The 19385-nt window shown below is 39.6% G+C and overlaps 1 protein-coding gene and 1 long non-coding RNA gene across 5 annotated transcripts in view; one reads left to right on the forward strand and one right to left on the reverse strand.

Moving 5' to 3' along the window:
• Window positions 1–1100: 1100 nt before the first annotated feature.
• On the reverse strand, window positions 1101–8814 carry LOC310641070. 2 transcript variants are annotated; one of them, XR_014492667.1, is made up of 5 exons: window positions 8616–8657; window positions 8073–8175; window positions 3174–3271; window positions 3012–3095; window positions 1101–1778 (listed from the first exon to the last, which is right to left on the reverse strand). It is a non-coding gene; the product is annotated as an uncharacterized lncRNA (long non-coding RNA). The 2 variants fall into 2 exon arrangements; XR_014492668.1 differs by having other exon boundaries at window positions 1108–1778; window positions 8073–8153; window positions 8616–8814.
• Window positions 8815–8890: 76 nt separating this feature from the next.
• The window catches only part of PDCD11 (programmed cell death 11), a 38267-nt gene continuing 27772 nt past the window's right edge, over window positions 8891–19385 (forward strand). For 2 of the 3 annotated variants that reach the window (XM_083364731.1, XM_083364733.1), the window contains exons 1-5: window positions 8891–8952; window positions 12221–12335; window positions 15830–15961; window positions 16416–16583; window positions 16979–17140. In XM_083364731.1, coding sequence (XP_083220857.1) covers window positions 12231–12335; window positions 15830–15961; window positions 16416–16583; window positions 16979–17140 — 567 coding nt within the window. In that variant the 5' untranslated portion in view covers window positions 8891–8952; window positions 12221–12230. Of the gene's footprint in view, window positions 8953–9938; window positions 9974–12220; window positions 12336–15829; window positions 15962–16415; window positions 16584–16978; window positions 17141–19385 lie in introns of those variants that run through there. The other variant, XM_083364732.1, reaches the window with a different exon arrangement.

Genomic DNA, 19385 nt, shown 5'->3' on the forward strand with positions numbered 1-19385 from the left:
CATCTGTAAGAAAAACCACCAAGCTCAGAGACTCAGCAAAAAAAAAACCACTCAGCAATTCAACCCTGAGCTACAAATATTCTTTTCGATTAGTACAGATTTGTTTCAGGGAAGCTTTATGCTCTTAAAGACTGTTTGCTGTGACTAGTTAACTTTTTTTCCTAGAACAACCATGACTGCAGAGTGAACTATATTTTTGCATCTAGGTTCTAGATGGTCAGAATAATTAAAAATATATTTATGCAGAACATCAGATGACACTGTATTATGATTTAGGAGAGGGAGTCAGCAGTGGCCATAAATCTTGCAAGACTTCAAATTTTGAACATCTTTAAAAATTATAAAACTGAATGATGATTGATAGTACCCAATAAGAGTAGACATGTTCACTAGGGATTTGGGTTACTACTTGTATGCAATATACTTTTAAAATGCCTAATTGCAGGAATAAGTAGTAGGAAAACACTATCTCCTTCAAATTCTGTTTAACAGATTCTCCATATAGTTTTATTGATAACAATATAAATGTGGTTTACTATTTTCATCTTCCAGGATGTTCTTCAATTGCCAGGTCAATTAGCCTTTCCTAATGGCCTCTTATACAAGTACAGCCAGGTTGATGTAAAAATTAAGATTCTGGCTTAGACATCAGAAAAGTGAGTTCTAGGTCTCATTTAGGCTTGAAAGCTGGCTTGGTGATGATTTTGGGCCAGGTTCTCAATCCAGCTCACTTCATATGATTGTTGTTGGGAAAGTAGGAGGCAGTAGTATTAGGCATTCTCATTGCCTTGACAAATGGATGGGTAAGATAGGATAAAAATATAATACGAGTAGTAGTACTTACTTAGTCTGAACCTGCTTAGCTTTTTAGGACAGCCAAGGCTGGTTAATTGTGCTGCCTATTATGGGCATTTACAGACTTATTTCTATTTAGGACAGACCTGGGTATCACTTTTTAAATGCTAATCTGGCAATCTATTAAAAGTTAACATTTAAAATTACATAGCATGGTTAATTGGAGTACAAATCCAGTAATACAAATCCCATTTTTATTAATATAGAAAAGAACTACAGAATTTTATTTTAACATTTGCTTAACTTTTGATATTTCCCTTCACTTATAGAAAAGTCACCCAGGGTATGGTGGATGGAGAACGCTGAAGGGCATACGTATGTATGCAGATGCACACCAAACTTTGTAGGCCAAAAATCACTATTTCAATATTTTAAACCCTAAAAGGCCTATGATCTACATCTAACAAATTGTTTTTCTCATTATATACTTGTCCATACACTAAGATCTTCAGAATAAAACCTTAAATCTTTTTAAACAGGCATTCATGAACTGTTCTAAAGAATTCTTTGTTCTATTTTTTTTTAAAGGTTGTGCTATTTTAGCTTACTTTCCATATATTTTATAGTGGCTATCTTGACTATTCTGTTTGTTTAGAAAGGCAGAATAGTGAAAATACTTTTCAGTGAAATAAATCAGTGCTCAAAACTGTTAAGGAAGAGAAGTGATGTTGCTTTCATGATAACCATCATCTTTTTTATTCTGTGGAGCAGATGGTTTACTGCAATGCTTAAAATTACTCTCATTTATGGGCAATATAGATTGAGAGGGCTTCTTTAATTAATAATTTACACCAGAAATTTGGACAGTTTTCACACATTGATACCAAAGGCAAATATAGACATTTTTCATGATTTACTGAACTGTGCATCTGCTTCTGCAACTCATACACAGCAATACAAGAAGGAAGTCCAACAATAAGAATCTGTCCAAGAAAAAAGAAAGAAACTTCAGTCAACACATGATCTAGCATAACTTTTATTTAACTCAATTCTCCCCTATGAAATGAGGAAACAAGTGTACAAGTAGTCCTTGTTTACCAACCTCCTTAACAACTATTCAAAGATATGACTATAAAAAAAAAAGTTATGTGACCAATCCTCACATTTATGACCATTGCAATATCCCACAGTCATGTGATTACCACTGCAACAAAGGAGTTATCAGAGAATGTAGAAATAAAATTATAACTTGTGGTCATGTAATGTTTTGCTTAGGAACTGTGGAGCTTCACTTAATCAAATGGGAAAGTCGTAAGCCCATTGAAGTCAGGTAATCTTCTGCTTACTGACCTTAGTACAGTTGCCAGTCCCAACTGTAACTGTAAACAATATATAAAAATAGGTTCACTAATGGATATTGAAGTGACAGAAAAGCTTTTCATTAAGCAAAGAATTACAGAATTGAAACTATGGAATCATATATTATCATATTGAAAATAAAATAGGGCAAGCTTCAGTACATTCACTAAAAACAGCTAAAACAGGTGGACCTTGCATACTGCCTGCAACAGCCAGCGATCATCTGAAGTTATGACGGTGATAAAAAAGAAATTTTGTGATCAAGCCCATGCTGTGTTTGCTGATTAGTAAATGTTGTCCTGTGTCTGACCTATTTTCCTTCTTTCTCCCCCTTTCCACAGAGAGGATAGGTTAAACAAGTGATCTCTTCTTGAGCTGCTTTTCTCCAACTGAATGCTAACCACAAGTTAACAAGTTCAGTTCTGTGACTGCCTGTAACTGACTAGACTTTAAACAATTTGGGTTTTGTTTGCAGCTCAGGAGCTTGCTAGACAAACAACTGGTGCCAGTCCGTTCCTTTCAATATGTATCCCCCAGTGTGTGCCTGCTTACTCTCTTGAAATTCCTTCATCTCCAATAAATGTAAATACAAACATTAATTCCCTTGCTAAAGTAATATTGTAAGCTAATTGTGGTCACGAGTTTCTATTTTGTGACTGCATTACTTAGCAACTGAGTTGCCACTTCCAACTGTGGTTGCTAAATGAGGACTACCCAAAATTAAACCTTTTTCTTAAGTGAGCTCCATAAAATCTATGTAAAGAGAAAAATAGGAAAACAGCTACATTAGAGATATTTTAGGTCCGATGTTACTAGACTCAGGTTATTGTTTATTCACCAAATAATATGACACTTACTTATTTCTTTGCGATTTCCTTAGGTTTCCTCATTTTATATCCAAGGATGAGCATTAGAACGCTTCCATATGTAAGTAACACATACTAAAGACAGAATACATACAGGTCAGATCAACCAAAATTTCAGATGGATACTGTAAAATTATAATGGCAGATACTCACATTCCTTCTGCCTATTATTGTATAGCTATTGAAGTATTTCTTAAATCCTGTAAATTGGTGTTGTGTTCCAGAATCATGTCCTGCCATTATTGCTTGATCTAGATGCAACAGAAATTAATCTTAATTTCAATTTAAAACAATTTTGTTTGTGTATATATATCTGATGCACTTTTAATTGGTAACAAAATTACTAGTAACTGGTAAACAAATAACAATTAACACACTAACAGTTACAAAGCAGCTTTACTTGCTTTTTTGTAGTTCTGTCTCAAGTAAGTAGCCTGACTGGAAATCCCATGGATATTTAACCCAGGACTGAAGCAAATATACAAATAAATGAACAACTAAGGCTGGTAGAAATATTACTGAATGTTTGGACAGGTTGCATTCTCCAACCAACTGCTTCATACCAGGAAGAGACACTTACCGTAGCTTCAATTTCTGATGTGGTGGTAAATCTCAAGTTGGATTACTGCAATGTGCCCCTTAGCCTTTCAAGATAATTTGAAAGTTGCAGCAAGCATAGAATGCAATCGAATGTATATCAACTCTTGAAGATGCTACGTAACCCCCTACCATGTATGAAAAAGCTCACTGGTTATGGTATCCAACTCAAAGTCTATTACCTGTTCTTTGGGCAGGAGCTATGAGCTCAAGGGGAAGTCTGAACTGTAAACCAGTTCCACCTGCTCAGATTTAACAATGGAATCTCAATGAAATTGACAGATCTTGGAACCCAATGCCATTCTGTCTTGCTGGCATTGAGTCTCAATCTGTTTCTCCCAATCCAGTCTTGGACAGTCTCCTGGCAACTTGACATCATTTATTTGATCATAGGTTGAGAATTACATCATCAATGACCTGATGAAATATCTCAACCAGCTGTTTCACCTAATGTTGAATAGGACTGAGGAGAGAATAGAGCCCTACAGCGGTGAGGCGCTCCGACCCTCTGCTTTTTTCCCGAGGTTCCGGGAGCGAGGATGTGCAGCCTCCTGAGCTCCGGCTGGTGTACCTGAATGCCAGGTCCGTGGTTAACAAAGCTCCCCTTGTTAGGGATTTAGTTGAGGGTGAGCATGCGGACCTGGCTTGCATCACGGAGACTTGGTTGGGCCCAGAGGGTGGGGTCCCTTTGGTTGACCTCTGCCCACCAGGCTTCCGGGTGCTACACCAGCCTTGAGCTCAGGGTAGGGGTGGGGGTGTGGCGGTGATCGTTAGGGAGACCTTATGTCCGCGGGAGACCACCGTTCCTCAGATAGTCGGGTGTGAGTCTCTTTTTATGAGATTTGGTTCTGGGGCGCAGTTGGGCTTGCTACTCGTGTACATTTCGCCTAGTCGCGTAGCGGCAGCCCTGCCCGAGCTGCTCGATATCCTCTCGGGGTTGGTGGTTGAGTTCCCCAAAATTATAGTTTTGGGAGACGTCAATCTACCATCCCTGGGAGGTTCATCTGAGCTTGCTCGGGAGTTCATGGCTTCCATGACGGCCATGGACCTGACGCAGGTAATTTCTGAACCAACTCATGAGGGAGGCCACACCCTTGACCTGATTTTCTTATCTGGACGGTGGTTGGATGATCTTGGTGGGGGCTTTCCATTTATTATGCCCCTGTCATGGACCGATCATCACCTCCTGCGGCTGGTCTTCCATTTTGCCACCCCCCGCCGTGGGGGTACGAAGCCAACTAGATGGTACCGCCCCAGACGCCTAATGGATCCTGATAGATTCCAAGCGGCGCTGGGGTCCCCACCTGCCTCCATTGCTCACAACTCGGCGGATACCTTAGTGGAAGCCTGGGAAAGGGCAGCCACTGAGGCACTCGACCGGGTTGTACCCTTGCGGCCCCTGACCCGGCGCAGATCCCAGTGAGCTCCATGGTTCTCCGCGGAGCTCCGGGAGATGAAGCGTCGGAAACGGGGCCTAGAGAGCTGCTGGAGGTCCAGCCGATCTGAACCCGACCGATTGCGGTTAAGAACCTACATTAGGTCTTATCTCGCTGCGATGAGGGAGGCGAGGTGTAATTACTTCTCCACCCTCATCGCGTCCGCAGATAATCGCCCGGCCGCCTTGTTTAGGGTGACTCGCTCCCTTCTTAATCAGGAGGTGAGGGAGGATCCCTTGCAGGGTCGTGCCGAGGAGTTTAGTCAACATCTGTCGGATAAAATCGCTCGGATTCGGACCGGTTTGGACTCCAGCTGGGCAGAGTCTGGCGATCAGGACACGGGCGGTCTTGTCAATGTTATCTGGGGGGAGTTTGATTCTGTGACCCCTGATGAAGTGGACAGGATTATGGGGAAGCTGAGTTCCACCACATGTTTATTGGATCCGTGCCCTTCTTGGCTGGTTTATGCAGCTAGGGAGAGGACACGAGGCTGGCTCCAGGCGGTTATATCTGCTTCTTTGAGCGAGGGTTACTTCCCCACCATCTTGAAGGAGGCGGTGGTGAGACCTCTCCTCAAGAAGCCTGCCTTGGACCCAGCTGTATTGAACAACTTTCGTCCAGTCTCCAACCTTCGCTTTCTTGCGAAGGTTGTCGAGAGTGTGGTGGCGCATCAGCTCCCTCTGGTCCTGGATGAGGCGGATTATCTGGACCCTTACCAATCGGGTTTCAGGCCCGGGCACAGCACGGAGACGGCATTGGTCGCTCTGGTGAATGATCTCTGGAGGGCTCGGGATAGGGGATATTCCTCTGTCCTAGTCCTATTAGACCTCTCGGCGGCTTTCGATACCATCGACCATGGTATCCTGCTGCGGCGTCTCAGGGGATTGGGAGTGGGAGGCACGGTTTTTCAGTGGTTCTCCTCCTATCTCCTGGGACGCTCGCAGTCGGTGTTGGCAGGGGGGCAGAGGTCGACCCCTAGGACTCTCGCTTGTGGAGTTCCTCAGGGGTCGGTCTTCTCGCCTCTCCTGTTCAACATCTATATGAAACTGCTGGGTGAGATCATTCGTGGTTTTGGAGTTGGGTATCATCAATATGCTGATGATACCCAACTTTTTATTTCGACCCCAAACCACCCCAGTGATGCCCTCGCTGTGATGTCTCGTTGCCTGGAGGCGGTTCGGGTCTGGATGGGGAGGAACAGACTTCAACTCAACCCTGACAAGACTGAGTGGCTGTACATTCCGGCTTCCCGGGACACCTGGGATGTTCCATCTCTTTCTATGGGAGGTGAGCTTTTACCCCCTGTGGATAGGGCTCGCAACTTGGGAGTCCTCCTAGATTCACGACTCACTTTGGAGGATCATATAGTGGCCGTGACTAGGGGGGCTTTTGCCCAGGTTCGCCTGGTGCGCCAGTTGCGGCCCTATCTGGACCGGGAGGCCTTATGTACGGTCACTCATGCGCTCGTGACCTCTCGCCTAGACTACTGTAATGCTCTCTACATGGGGCTTCCCTTGAAGACTACTCAGAGGCTCCAACTGGTACAGAATGCGGCCGCGAGAGTTGTCTTGGGAGTTTCCCGGTACTCCCATGTTACACCTTTGCTCCGTGAGCTGCATTGGTTACCAGTTGTCTTCCGGGTAAGGTTCAAGGTTTTGGTTATGATCTTTAAGTCCCTACATGGCATGGGTCCGCGATACCTCGAGGACCACCTGCTGCCGGCGTCGACTCCCCTCCGCCCACAGAGAGGGCCTCCTCAGGGTGCCTCCTGTCAAGGAATGTCGACTGGTGGCCCCCAGGGGGAGGGCCTTCTCTGTGGGTGCTCCGGCATTATGGAACCAACTGCCGGTTGAGCTCCGGACGGCATCAGACCTCCGATCCTTCCGTCATGGGTTGAAGACCCATTTATTTGAACTAGCGGGTCTGGCCTGATGGGGGTACATGGGTTTTTATCGGCTTGTTTTATTATTCTTGTTTTAACTTGGGCATTGATTTAATTGTCTTTTAATTTTTGTATTGTCATTTATATTTATGCCCTGTGAACCGCCCTGAGTCCCTTTGGGAGAAGGGCGGTATAGAAATCTCAATAAATTAAATTAAATTAATTAAATACCCCCTATCTCCAATTAGGGCTTTAAGTTTGATCACTCCCTCCTCCTCCAACCCTTGAAGATAACTTAAAAGAATACTATGATTGATAGCACTGAAAGCAACTGTGAGATCAAGCAAGTCCAGGAGGACTAGAACTAATACATAAACTCAATGAACATCCTCTCTAAGCTGAATGTGACTGCAATGTGTCCAGATAATGTTTCCTCCAGGACCGTTTACAGTTGAAGTTCAACTACTTTCTCTCTATCAGAGAATGGTTTGTTCCTCCCACTGGAAGCTTTTATCAAGTTGTTAGTGCTAGACAAGACAGTGTAAAAATCAAGACCTTAACCTCTCTCCTTTGGTGTGTTTTTCCACAATGGACCAATCTGTTCCCCAGTACCTTCAAAAGGAACCTATGACAATCAATATACTATTGTTTCGCTTCATCTTCTCCTAGATTTATCACACTTCCAGACAGTAAAAACCAAAAGTTGCATGCAACTAGGAGAGGGAGTTAACAATGCACAATAGGTAACAAGAGCGTATTCTGCTTGGGCTGGGATGTAGGATTGTGTTGTTTTTAGCATAGGAGAATGTTGTAGGTATTCTTAGAGCACCAATTTTTCCAGCCAATAACATAAAAATCAAAAGCAACATCCTATTGGGACATTAATCTTTTAGGGATCAATTAACATTGTACACAATTATGAACTTTAAAGAGTATGAGAATTTATCTCCCCAGATAAGGGACAAATATGTCATAGCATTCAATACATCTGTACCTGATTACAGTGAATAGGAAAGTATGGCGGTATATTCTATCCCTTTAGGATTTGAGATGAAATACAGGCATGGGGAGTATAAACAAATCAATCCAATACAACAATTAAAGCTAAGTCGTCTGTTAAATATGAAAACCACTTACCAAGTATTTTACTTTTTTAACTAGACGAGCACACGAGATCCCTTTTCCACCTGAATTTATATCCACTTAAGAACAGAAAATCTGAAATATGAAGATGGTTCACCTATAGATCCAAGACAGGCAGCACTACTCAAACACAAACTCAACATTTTAACCATCCCAGAACAAAAAAAATTACTATATAACTACAGGATGCCGGTTGCATGCACCAGCACATATTCCCATTTATCAGGCAGCAAATAATCCTATTGATCAGTTTTCGCCCTCCTGGTGCCTTTCAATTGTTGGGACTGTCACGTTGCATGATACTGTAATTACAAAAGCTATGATTCAAAACAAATGGAAGACTCTGGTTGAGAAGGATGCTATAAAAATAGCTACATTTGTAAAAACATGCATAATATTTCAAATAAATGCAGAACAAAATTGGTACACTTCGCCTAGTTATATACGATAAAAATTTAATATACTTCAAAGCATGCTGAGAAATATTATTGCTTTTTACAAAAACAAATACCAATAACAAGACAAGGCGGCACTCACCGGTGCCTCCTCCAGGTATCAGCGACTCAATGCCCTTCATGTACAAAATGGAGTCATTCAATTGACCAACGTTCCTTAACCAATCTTTGATGCTCTGAGGCGGGAGTTTATTTATCCAAAACGGAACTGTGGCCAAGACCGGTTGCTTCTATTGGCCGATGAATATGCTCGTCAAATTGCTAGTTTCTCCCTTCTGTGACGGAAATCAGTGCCGTTACTCTATGGTCACTTGGTAATCGGCTTCACTTCCTTTTACCTTTTTTTCCGGCATCGTTTTCCATTCCGGGTCAAGGAGCAAATGGTGACTTTTCTTCAAGCGTGCGATTGATACGTGAAAGTAAGTATGAGGAATGTAAGACGGCTTTTTGGAAAAAGGCGAGGGAGATGTGGGGAGAAGGAACGGATCAGGACGTAAAGAGGAAAGGCTTACCGAACTGGGAATGGAGGAAAAAAGCAACATGAGTTCCACGTGTTGAACTTGTGTAGACCCTAAGAGTTGCGGAGTGGGTTTATAGGCTCCGCTGAAATAATCGTTTCCCAGCTTTTTATTATTATTATTATTATTATTATTATTATTATTATTATTATTATTATTATTATTATTATTATTATTATTTTAATTATTATTATTATTATTATTATTATTATTATTATTATTAACTTATTATTAATTATTTATTATTATTATTATTATTATTATTATTATTATTATTATTATTATTATTCACAGAGTGCCTAATAGGCATCACTGGAAGAATATAATTTTATAAAATTTTGTGAAGAAAAAAAAATTCCCTAACAATTTTAGATAAATTTAGTTCTGCTTACTGTGAACATAGCCTTATTGGTACAAGTAGTCTTCGACTTACAACCGTTCATTTAGTGACCGTTCAAAGTTACAGTGGCACTGAAAACAATGACTTAGGACCGTTTTTCGTTTATGTCCGTTGCAGCATCCCCATAGTCACCTGATTCAGCGGCTTGGCAACTGACTCATGAGGGTTGCAGTGTCCCAGAGTCACATGATCACCTTTTGAGACCTTCTGACAAGCAAAGGGGGAAGCCAGAGTCACTTAACAACTGTGTTATTAACTTAACCACTGCAATGATTCACTTAACAACTGCAGCAAGAAAGATCATACAATGGGGCAAAACTCACTTTACACATGTCTCCCTTAACAAGATAAATTTAGGGCTCAATGGTGGTCAAAAGTCGAGGACTACCTGTATACTGCAGCCATTCATTGTGGCTCCTGTTTGTCTTCCATTATTACCCCTTTTGGTAACTGCAGGGCTTTTTTCCTCATAGAACGCCCAGAACGGAGTTCCGGCACCTTTTTTGGATGGAACCTTGTAGGGTAGGCAAGGCAGGTTGTATGACGTGTGTGAGTTGCGGCACCTTTTTCTTTTACAAAAAAAGCACTGGGTAGCTGCATCAAAAAATCTTATGCACAAAAGAAACAGCCTTCATCTTCACCATGGCTGCAGTACTGGTTTCAAATGCTTGCAGACCTTTTAAAATTCCAGCCCTTTTCAATTGTGAAATGGGTAGAAATCAGTTTATAAGTATTTTTCTTGTATATTGGTTTCAGCTTATTATGCAGCCACTTAGGACTTAGAGTCATAGCTGAGCAAGGGTGCTTTCTAACTTTATAGGAATCTATAATATTAATAAAGAGATGAGTAGCAGCCACAGTCTGTACCTTACGAAAATTGGGCCTCTTAAAATCCTGCTACACTGTGCAGAAGAGTGACTTTATAAGGTTGAATTGTATTCTGCCTAACAATTTATTCAGTGCTGCACTTTTATTTGGTGTTCTGCATCTGTGATGATAATAGCTAATGGATAATATATGTAGCTGATAGATAGTATTAGCTTATAGCTAGCAGGTAATATATGAATAAGACTCCAGGTGCACCTCAAAGACCATTCCAAACAGTGAACTAATCATACCTATTTATAAGAAAGCATAAAAGCATTTTGCAGAATGCAAAGTTATTCAGATATTGTGTTTGCTCAAAGTTTTCTGTAATATGCTGAAAACAGCATCCCATGTTAAACAGCATCTCATGTTTAACATTTTTTTAAACCGGTCTAATATAGAGAGCGTCCTCTCGTATGGTATTGTGGTTTGGTATGCTGGTCTGACAGCCGCGGATAGGAAAGTATTACAGAGGGTAGTGAGCACAGCACAAGACATTGTGGGCTGTTCCCTGACACCACTGGATGACATTGCCAGGGCTCGTTGCCTTGGAAGAGTGAGGAAGATTCTCAGGGATGACTCACACCCTGGACGGTATCTCTTTACTCTCCTACCATCCGGTAGGAGATATAGGAATATAGCCAGCCGTACCAACAGGCTGAAAAATAGCTTTTATCCGTGGGCTGTTCGGCTTTTAAATGGGACATAATCTTATGCAGAATTGACTTGGGAGGCCGGTGTGTGGTGTAGTTGGTTCACATAGTGTGGTGGGATGGAGTGTTTGTTGTCACTGTGCGTTGGGGGGAGAGAGCACGGGGGGGGGGGGGAGGCTCAGCTAATCTCAATGTACACATGTTGTACTTTGACAATAAAGGTTTATTTTTTTTTTAAATCATGGAGACAATGCTTAGTGGGGGATACTTTGGATTGAAAAAGATCTGTACCAAAACTTACAATGTTAGTTAATGTTTAGAAATATATTAACAAACCAAAGTGATTGTTATTAATTTTGGAATAACAGTTTGTACTGCTGTCTTATGCTAATAGTGAGATATAAAAAATAGCTAATTAAATGTTTGAAAGGCAAGCTGAGGTTAAAATAATTTATTCGAAGCAGACACATAGCAAAGGCATAACTTACTTTCTGTGTTACAAATACATATTTATTTTTATTGGACTATAAGGATTATTTCTAGAGATAATAGTAATAGGGACACTGTGATGCTATGCAAGGAATTTCAGGATCTAGATTAACTCTTCAGAATTTCCAGGATATTTTTCCTAAGAAAAGCTCATTTTAACTACTTTTGCAATATGAATTCAGTAATTGACTACAAATAATTACGCAGTTGAAACACTTTCCATCCCAATTTGAAAAGCTTTAGTTTAATAAGTCATAGAAAAATCATCTGTCAATCTTAACAACTAGCCATTGTGAAACTACAGCTCACTGAAACAAAAGACTGAAAATAGTCAACTGTTATAACAGTTCTGTTTTAGAATATTTGTATGATGATGTAGTCAATTAAAATGTCTATGATCTCCCTGGCCCAGGACTTAGTTATTGATAAAGAATGAATCTTGATTATCAGTGTTCCAGAAAGCATTGACCTTCCCCTGTCTCATCTCTTTTGGTTGTTTTGAACTTCCCATCACTACCCGCTTACTTACCCAGAGGTGGAGGATGACGTGGGATCATATATATATATTTGGATGGTTCCAATTTTTGGCACTGTTAGAATGGCCAAAGAGCTAATATTTTTTTTAAAAAAATGAGTCAGGTATTTGATATTCTTATGAATTAATATCTGTCATTCCTAAAATGAAAGAATGCTTATGTTGTATAATTTTGTCCTGATGAACGATTTATAAATTCTAATAGTTCAGTTTCCTTTCATGTAGAAAGACAACCATGTCATCTATAGAGGAGAATTTTCCAAGAGGTGGTATACAGAAGAAAGGACAGGAAGAAAAAGCAGTCAGACAAACAACAGTTGAAGAAGATAATTTATTCAAGGTATGCAAATTATGAACATCTAAACCAGGGGTGTCAAATTGCCAGCCCGCAGGCCAGACGCATTATCCGGAAGCCGCACCCACCACGTTGCCGGCAATGACAAAATCGTCCCGATGTGTTGCGTGACGTCGCAAGTTTGACATGTCTGATCTAAACTTTTATTGCCTCAAACTATTGATTCTTCTAACTAGTTTTGTGACTGATACCAATTGCCTTATTCCCTGGCTTTCTTAGAGTCATAGGGCTGGAAGGGATGTTGGAGGTCTAATCCATCTCCCTGCCCAAGGCTGGAGTCCTTATATCATCCCAGACAAATGGTTGTCCAGTCTTTTCTTGAAAACCTTCAGTGATGGAGCACCCACAACTTTGGGAGGCAAGCTTTTCCATTGATTAGTTGTTGCCACTGTCATGAAATTTCTTTTTTATTTCGAGGTTGAATCACCCTCTAATGAGCTTCCAACCATTACTTCTTGTCCTACCCTCAGATGTTATGAAGAGTAAATTGATGCTCTCTTCCCTGTGACAGTCCTTCAAGTATTGGAAGATGGCTTTCATGTCTCCCCTAAGCCTCTTAGGCTAGAACATGGGTGTCAAACTGCCGGTCTCTGGGCCGGTTGCATCATATGTAGACTGTGCCCACCCCAGCTCCGGCAATGCAAAAAAAGTCACGACACGTCACATGATGTGGCGAGTTTGACACCCGTGGGCTAGAACATACATTGTTCCCTTAACATTCATCATACCCCTTATCATTTTGTTGCTGTTCTCTGCACTCTTTCTAGGGCCTATAGGGCATCTTTCTTTTAATCTTGGTGATTAGAACTGGATGTAGTATTCTAAGTGTGGCCTCACTAATACAATATAGAGCGAGACTATCATTTCTTGATGTTGTCCCTCTGTTGATGCAACCTAGAACTGTGTTGGCTTCTTTGGCAGCTGCAGCACACTGCTAGTTGATATTTAAGCAGTGGTCCCTCAGGACATCTAGGCCCGTCTCACAGGCATTACTGTTGAGCTAAGTACTGCCTATCCTGTACCTGGGCATCTGGTTTTTCTGGCCACTTTTCACTAAACTGTATCTTGTTGAATAGGCTCCAGTGCTCAAATGTGTCAATATTTTTTTGGATCTTGAGTCTATCTTCCAAACTATTAGCAGTTTTTCAAATTCCAAAGTGATAATATGGGAACACTTTAAAAAAGAACGTGGGAGAGAAATATATATGAATACTTAATTTCCACTGAGCTTAAATTTTGGTATGAAGCTTCAATAGTTTTCAACTTTTATTTCTTTATTAATTTTGTGCTCTGGTGCTATTACAGAGACTCTTGATGCTTCACAAACATCAAAACATTGAAACTATAAAAGCAAATAATCACACTATAATCTGTTGAGGTGATGCCATCTTCCATTAATTCATCTTCCCAAAGGCTGTCTGAAGTAACTAGAGCTTTTAATAGTTGCGGAAGCCGATAGAAAGCAGGCAGATCAGATTTCTGAAAGAACAGAATTCCAAAAAGTACCTTTTTGGTGGATCTATCAGCCTCTACTCCACTTCCTCATAAAGATGAGAAACTATGAACAAGTTCTTCCAAGATGTCATATAAATTAAAGCTGAACAAGGAAATGGGTTTGGATAAATGATTCTTTATACTTAAATACTGAATCTAAGATAAAGTTTAATCCTGATTATAGTACATACAATAAAAAACCTGAGACAAATGGTGGCAATGCTTTTATTATATTTACTCATAGTTGATTTTTTTCAAATCAATAACAAGCCATTTTGAAAGGGTAGTTCTTGAACTATTTAAAATATAAGTGTATCACTGAAGACTATGGCAGAAATGAAAATTTACCAAACTGATTAATAGGTCCAACAGACACTCTGAGCCCCAAGTCAATTTTAAAACATTTGTCTGTTTTTATTTAAACATTTGTCTGTTTCTTTTGTATTTGATCTTAATTTAGTAATGGTGTAACTGTTTTTAGTTATCTTAAGTGGTTTGTGGATGGATGAGATATAACATTTTATATAAAAATAATTTTTATACAAAGGAGATTGCCTTGTTTTTAGCCATATATAGTTTGTATTCTCTCCTAGATGATTCCTGTACTAAGATGCTCTAGTACAAGCTTTTTTTTTTTTAATCCCATTTATATCCCGCCCTTCTCCGAAGACTCAGGGCGGCTTACAATCTAAGGCACAAATCAATGTGCTTAGCAATAGCCTTCATCCTATGTATATGCCTGCTTATTAGGGCTTTCTCCCCCCCCCCAAGCGGCATTATTACAAAGTCAGCTTATTGCCCCCAACAATAATGTTTGCACTGTATAAATTGCACACTGTGCTTCATTTATTACAGTTTGAACATGTTTATGGGAAAATTATAACCCAAATTGGCCCAAAATATAGCTTGTTTCAGTCTTACATTGAATCATTCACCTCACCTCTTCAGTTTCATATAAGAGGAGGCAGCATATACTTCTTAGATAAGTTAGCTGTTGTGTACAGATCTGGTAAAAATGGTTGATTTAAGATATGCCTTATTGAACCAAGATCATTTCTAGTTTGGGGTGCATTGAATAGTTCAGGGACAGAGTATGTATGTTCCAGTTCTTCAATTAAACAATGTCATTTATTGCAACCCAGAAAACATACATTCTCTGTTACAGCACCTGCTTGCTGAAAAAAAGCAGCCGGAGATTTATGTGGCTTCCACCCAATGATGTAAAAAAACTCTTTGGAAATCTGACTGTTCCCCATCCCTTGGGTGCTACATCCCTGTAGAATTCTCTGGTTGGTCCAGAGTTACTTCGGATACTGAGATGGGCAGCATATAAATTTAATAAATAAATAAATTCTAATTGACTGTGGGTATGTTTTCCCCAGATGCACATAATTTGTGTTTTTACTGTTCAATTATTTTAGGGTTTTTAATTTTGTAAGCCACCCAGAGTATTTTGGAGTTCAACAGTCTTTAAATCTTGTTTGTTTGTTTGTTTGTTCGTTCATTCATTCATTCATTCATTCATTCACAGTAGTTTAAGTTAGCTAGAAAATCCAAGTTTAATTAACCATACTTTCTCATTTATACCAATAAATCATGATCAATTAAACATGGAAATGAATGTTTCCTACTTTTCTGTATACAGGAGATAAAAATCAGAATGAATTGGCAGCACCTTTAGACTAACATATTTTATTATGATGGATAAGATTTCATGAGCTGCAGCTTACATTATGTAATTTTTGATTGCTATACTGTATATTGACATAGCTCTGCTCCTACAATATAGAAGATAATAGATCATTCAAACCCAGGTCTCCAGTGATATATTTTGATAATATTGTACTGAATTATGTACAAATGAGCCTTACTCTTTTAACTTTTTTCTATTTCATTTCCTGAAATTTGCAGTGATGTATTGCTTTGCTCTCCCTATTACTAAGAACTGGGGAAGCAACTTTGTATTTTTATGTCATCTATTTTAGACCCAACATGAAGAAGTAACTCGGAAAAGAAAGAAAAAATATGAAGATCAAAAGGAACCAAAAAAACTTAAGTCTGAGAAGAAAGCTGTTACAAAAACCAGTGCTAAAGATTTTGAACTTTTGTCAGCAGAGGTTGGTTGTTATTTTGCACTGTAATTTATCTATCGTGCTATGATATACTGTTCCACCTGACTATCCCAATTGATTTTATTAGATAATATTTCACCATGATAAAATAATTCATAAGTCCTATTTATATAGCATAATATTGAATGAGCCTCAGTTAGTTAGGTTTGCACAAAGGACACAAATAAACCACATGTTGGTAGAAGACAGATGAATCCAGCCATAGTTTGATTATCTAGATGTATACTCTGAAGCTCAGCATAAACCCTCAGTATAAAACAAGTTACAGGTCTTTGATCTTGAAATGGTGATATGGTTTCCTTTCCACCTAACTGGATTTTTCTGGGTGCTTTGTTGCATCTCCTTAAATTCATATATTACCTGTACTAACAGAAGCTTAGTGTGCAAACCTATGTAAAAGTATATCTGTTGCTTATTAGCGTTTGCTTTTCTTCAACAGTCTCTTACAGAGGGAACACTGCTGTTAGGATGTGTGAAAAAGAGTAATCAGTTTGATCTGGTGATCAGCTTGCCAAATGGTCTTACTGGATTTGTGAAAATAACTTGCATATGTGATGCCTATAATGAACTGCTAAATAAGCAAGTGGCCACTGATGAGCCTGTGGAGGTAAGACATAATGTGGAATTGGTAGATGAAATCCATGAAGATCAACAGAGGAGGTATTCATATTTGCCTTGTAGTTTGTTTTGCTCTTAAACCATATTTGGATCTGCTAAATCCAGGTCTTAAATACATAGATATTAGTGTTTGTTTGACAAAAGAATTGAGGACAGCCATTGGAATTAGCATATGTACCATTCTTGATTATATTCTTAATTGTGATATATTTTGCTGTGAATCCAGTCTAACACAGTTTGATAGCAATGTCAAAATATATTCTATTTTCTGAATATACTCTGGGGAGACTTACGTTATTAGGTTGCTTGCTGTGGAACCTAGAAAATAGCTTGCCATTAATCTTTCCTTATTTTTTATATTCCCTCTTGAATTTTTTTTTGCAGGAACTGAATTCTCTCTCAGACTTGTTCCCTCCAGGAATGTTGGTAAGATGTGCTGTGGTAGGCACAGAGAAGAATGCTGTGGGACATCAGAAGATACACTTAACCATTAATCCAAGCGATATCAACAAAGGTTTGAATCCTACAGTTGTGAAAGCGGGCATGGTAAGTAACTCAAGATTTTCCCTCATTTTATTTTTCATATTTATTAAATGAACTATTTATCCCAAATTGTTTGAGACAATTAGAAAAAAACACATTTTTTTAAAAAAACTGTAAGCAAAGGAATGACTACAAATGACAGCAGTGCAATTAAAGACAACAGAGGTGGGTAAAAAAAGTCAAATTTCAAAATTACATTTTTACTTGTAGAGTTTTATAGGAAAATTCAGTGAAACCGCATTAAAGACAATACATATTGGCTTAAAGTGCTGAGATATACAAACACATACAGTAATGAACAGGTGTCCGACATAAGATCTAAGAAATAAGTTTCATGGGAAAGGCCTGAACCTCACATACAATAGATTCTTAAAATCTGCTGTTATAAAATGGACTTGTTCTGAATACAGCTAGTCCTCAACTTGCGAGCACAACTGAGCACAAAATTTCTGTTGCAAAGTGAGACATTTGTTAAGTGAATTTTATGACATTTCTTGCCATAGTTGTTAAATGAATCACTACAGTTGTTAAATTAGTAACACGGTTGTTCAAGTGAACCTGGTTTCCCCATTGACTCTGCTGGTCAGAAGGTCTCACATGATCCTGAGACTCCGCACCCCTCATAAATATGAGTCAGTCGCCAAGCCTCTGAATTTTGATCATGTGACCATGGGGATGCCGCAATGGTCATACGTAAAAAATGGTCATAAATTACTTTTTCCGGTGCCGTTGTAAGTTTGGATGGTCGCTAAACGAACTGTTTTTAAGTCGAGGATTACACGTATTTTATATTTTATTTAAATAATTGGGAAAAATACACAAATCTCCTTAATAAGCTGCTGTTATTTCATTAATTGGGAATGCAATGATACTGACATTCTTTTTTTTATTATTTTTATGGAATAGTAGTGCAAAACCTTTAGGTCAGGGGGCCGGAGCATCACGGAGAAACCGCGCCCATCCCATTGCCGGCAATGGGAAAAAGTTCCGATACGTCACACGACGTCACGTGACGTTGCGAGTTTGACATGTCTGCTTTAGGTCCTCCCCCTGTGGAGGACTTAAGCAGATGGCTGGGGTGGGATGTGGGTGGAGGTTGTAAAAGGGAGTGGCTGAGCCATATGCTGCATTCCAGATTTAAAAGCTGTGATGAAAATAAAAAGCCTCCCCTCTTCTGGTATTTCCATTTGGGAAGGAGTTTCACTTCCTTGTTTTGTTGCCTTTATCCTCCTTCCCAATCTGGTATTCTTCATATGTGCTGGCTCCAAGGATCTTCAGCCAGCAGAGATCATAAGCTGATAAGAGAGGCAGATTAGCTTGAGATTTGAGGAGAAACTGATAGGTTAGTAGTTTAAGCCAGAAGTTTAATTGGTTTGGGATAAAAGGAGGGAATAGGAAAAGAAATCTGAATTTGGTCAAGCACATTAACTATTTTGCTGCTTTTTTTTCTTCTTGGTTGTTCAAGAGAAATATTTCCTCCCTTTGCTCTGATGCTTAAGTTAAGTATTTCTCTTGGAGATTTGTTGCTCCGTTATCTTATGGCTACACCTTACCCTTTTAGCTTTGTTGTTTTAAAAAAATAAGTAGACATGCTACAAAACACTCTACCTTAGCATAATTTTTATTAGTAAGAATGCTTCTGCTTCCTGGATTTTCTCCATAGTTATTCTTAGAAAATAAAAGCAGTGGGTATAAGGAGTCCTCCACTTAACAATCACAACTTGACCTTGAATCTTGGTAGTTGAGCAAAGTGGTTCTTAAGCGACATGTCACGTGACTTCTTTATCAACCACTGCAGAGGCAAACAGAGGAGAAATCCTTCAGCATGCTGGAGGAACAGGCCTCAAATTTGGTGAAAATGCTAGCAAACGCAGACTCAGTGTTTGCTAACATTTTTCCTCTGAAGGGATGGAAATGCTGGTGCTCACTAGCATTTCCCCTCCAGAGAGCTGAAATGCTGGCAAATGCCAGCATTTGAAGATGTGCAAAAATGCTGGCATTCGCTAGCGTTTTTGAAGTCCCTTCCTCCAGCAAATGGGAGAATTTCCCTCCCTCCCCCAGCATGGAGGGAAGGCAAAATCTCGCTGGGGGAATGGAGCTTAAATCAAATGTCCTCTCTGCTTACAACTCTTCCCTGTCAGTTTCCCAACTGACTTTCTGGAAGAAACCAGCAGAGAAGACTGCAAATGGTGATTACCTGATTGCAGAGCACTAGTCGTAAGTGCAAAGGTTGTCAAGTGCCCAAAAT

Source organism: Vipera ursinii (assembly GCF_947247035.1).
Source record: "Vipera ursinii genome assembly, chromosome: 5".
NCBI lineage: Eukaryota > Metazoa > Chordata > Lepidosauria > Squamata > Viperidae > Vipera > Vipera ursinii.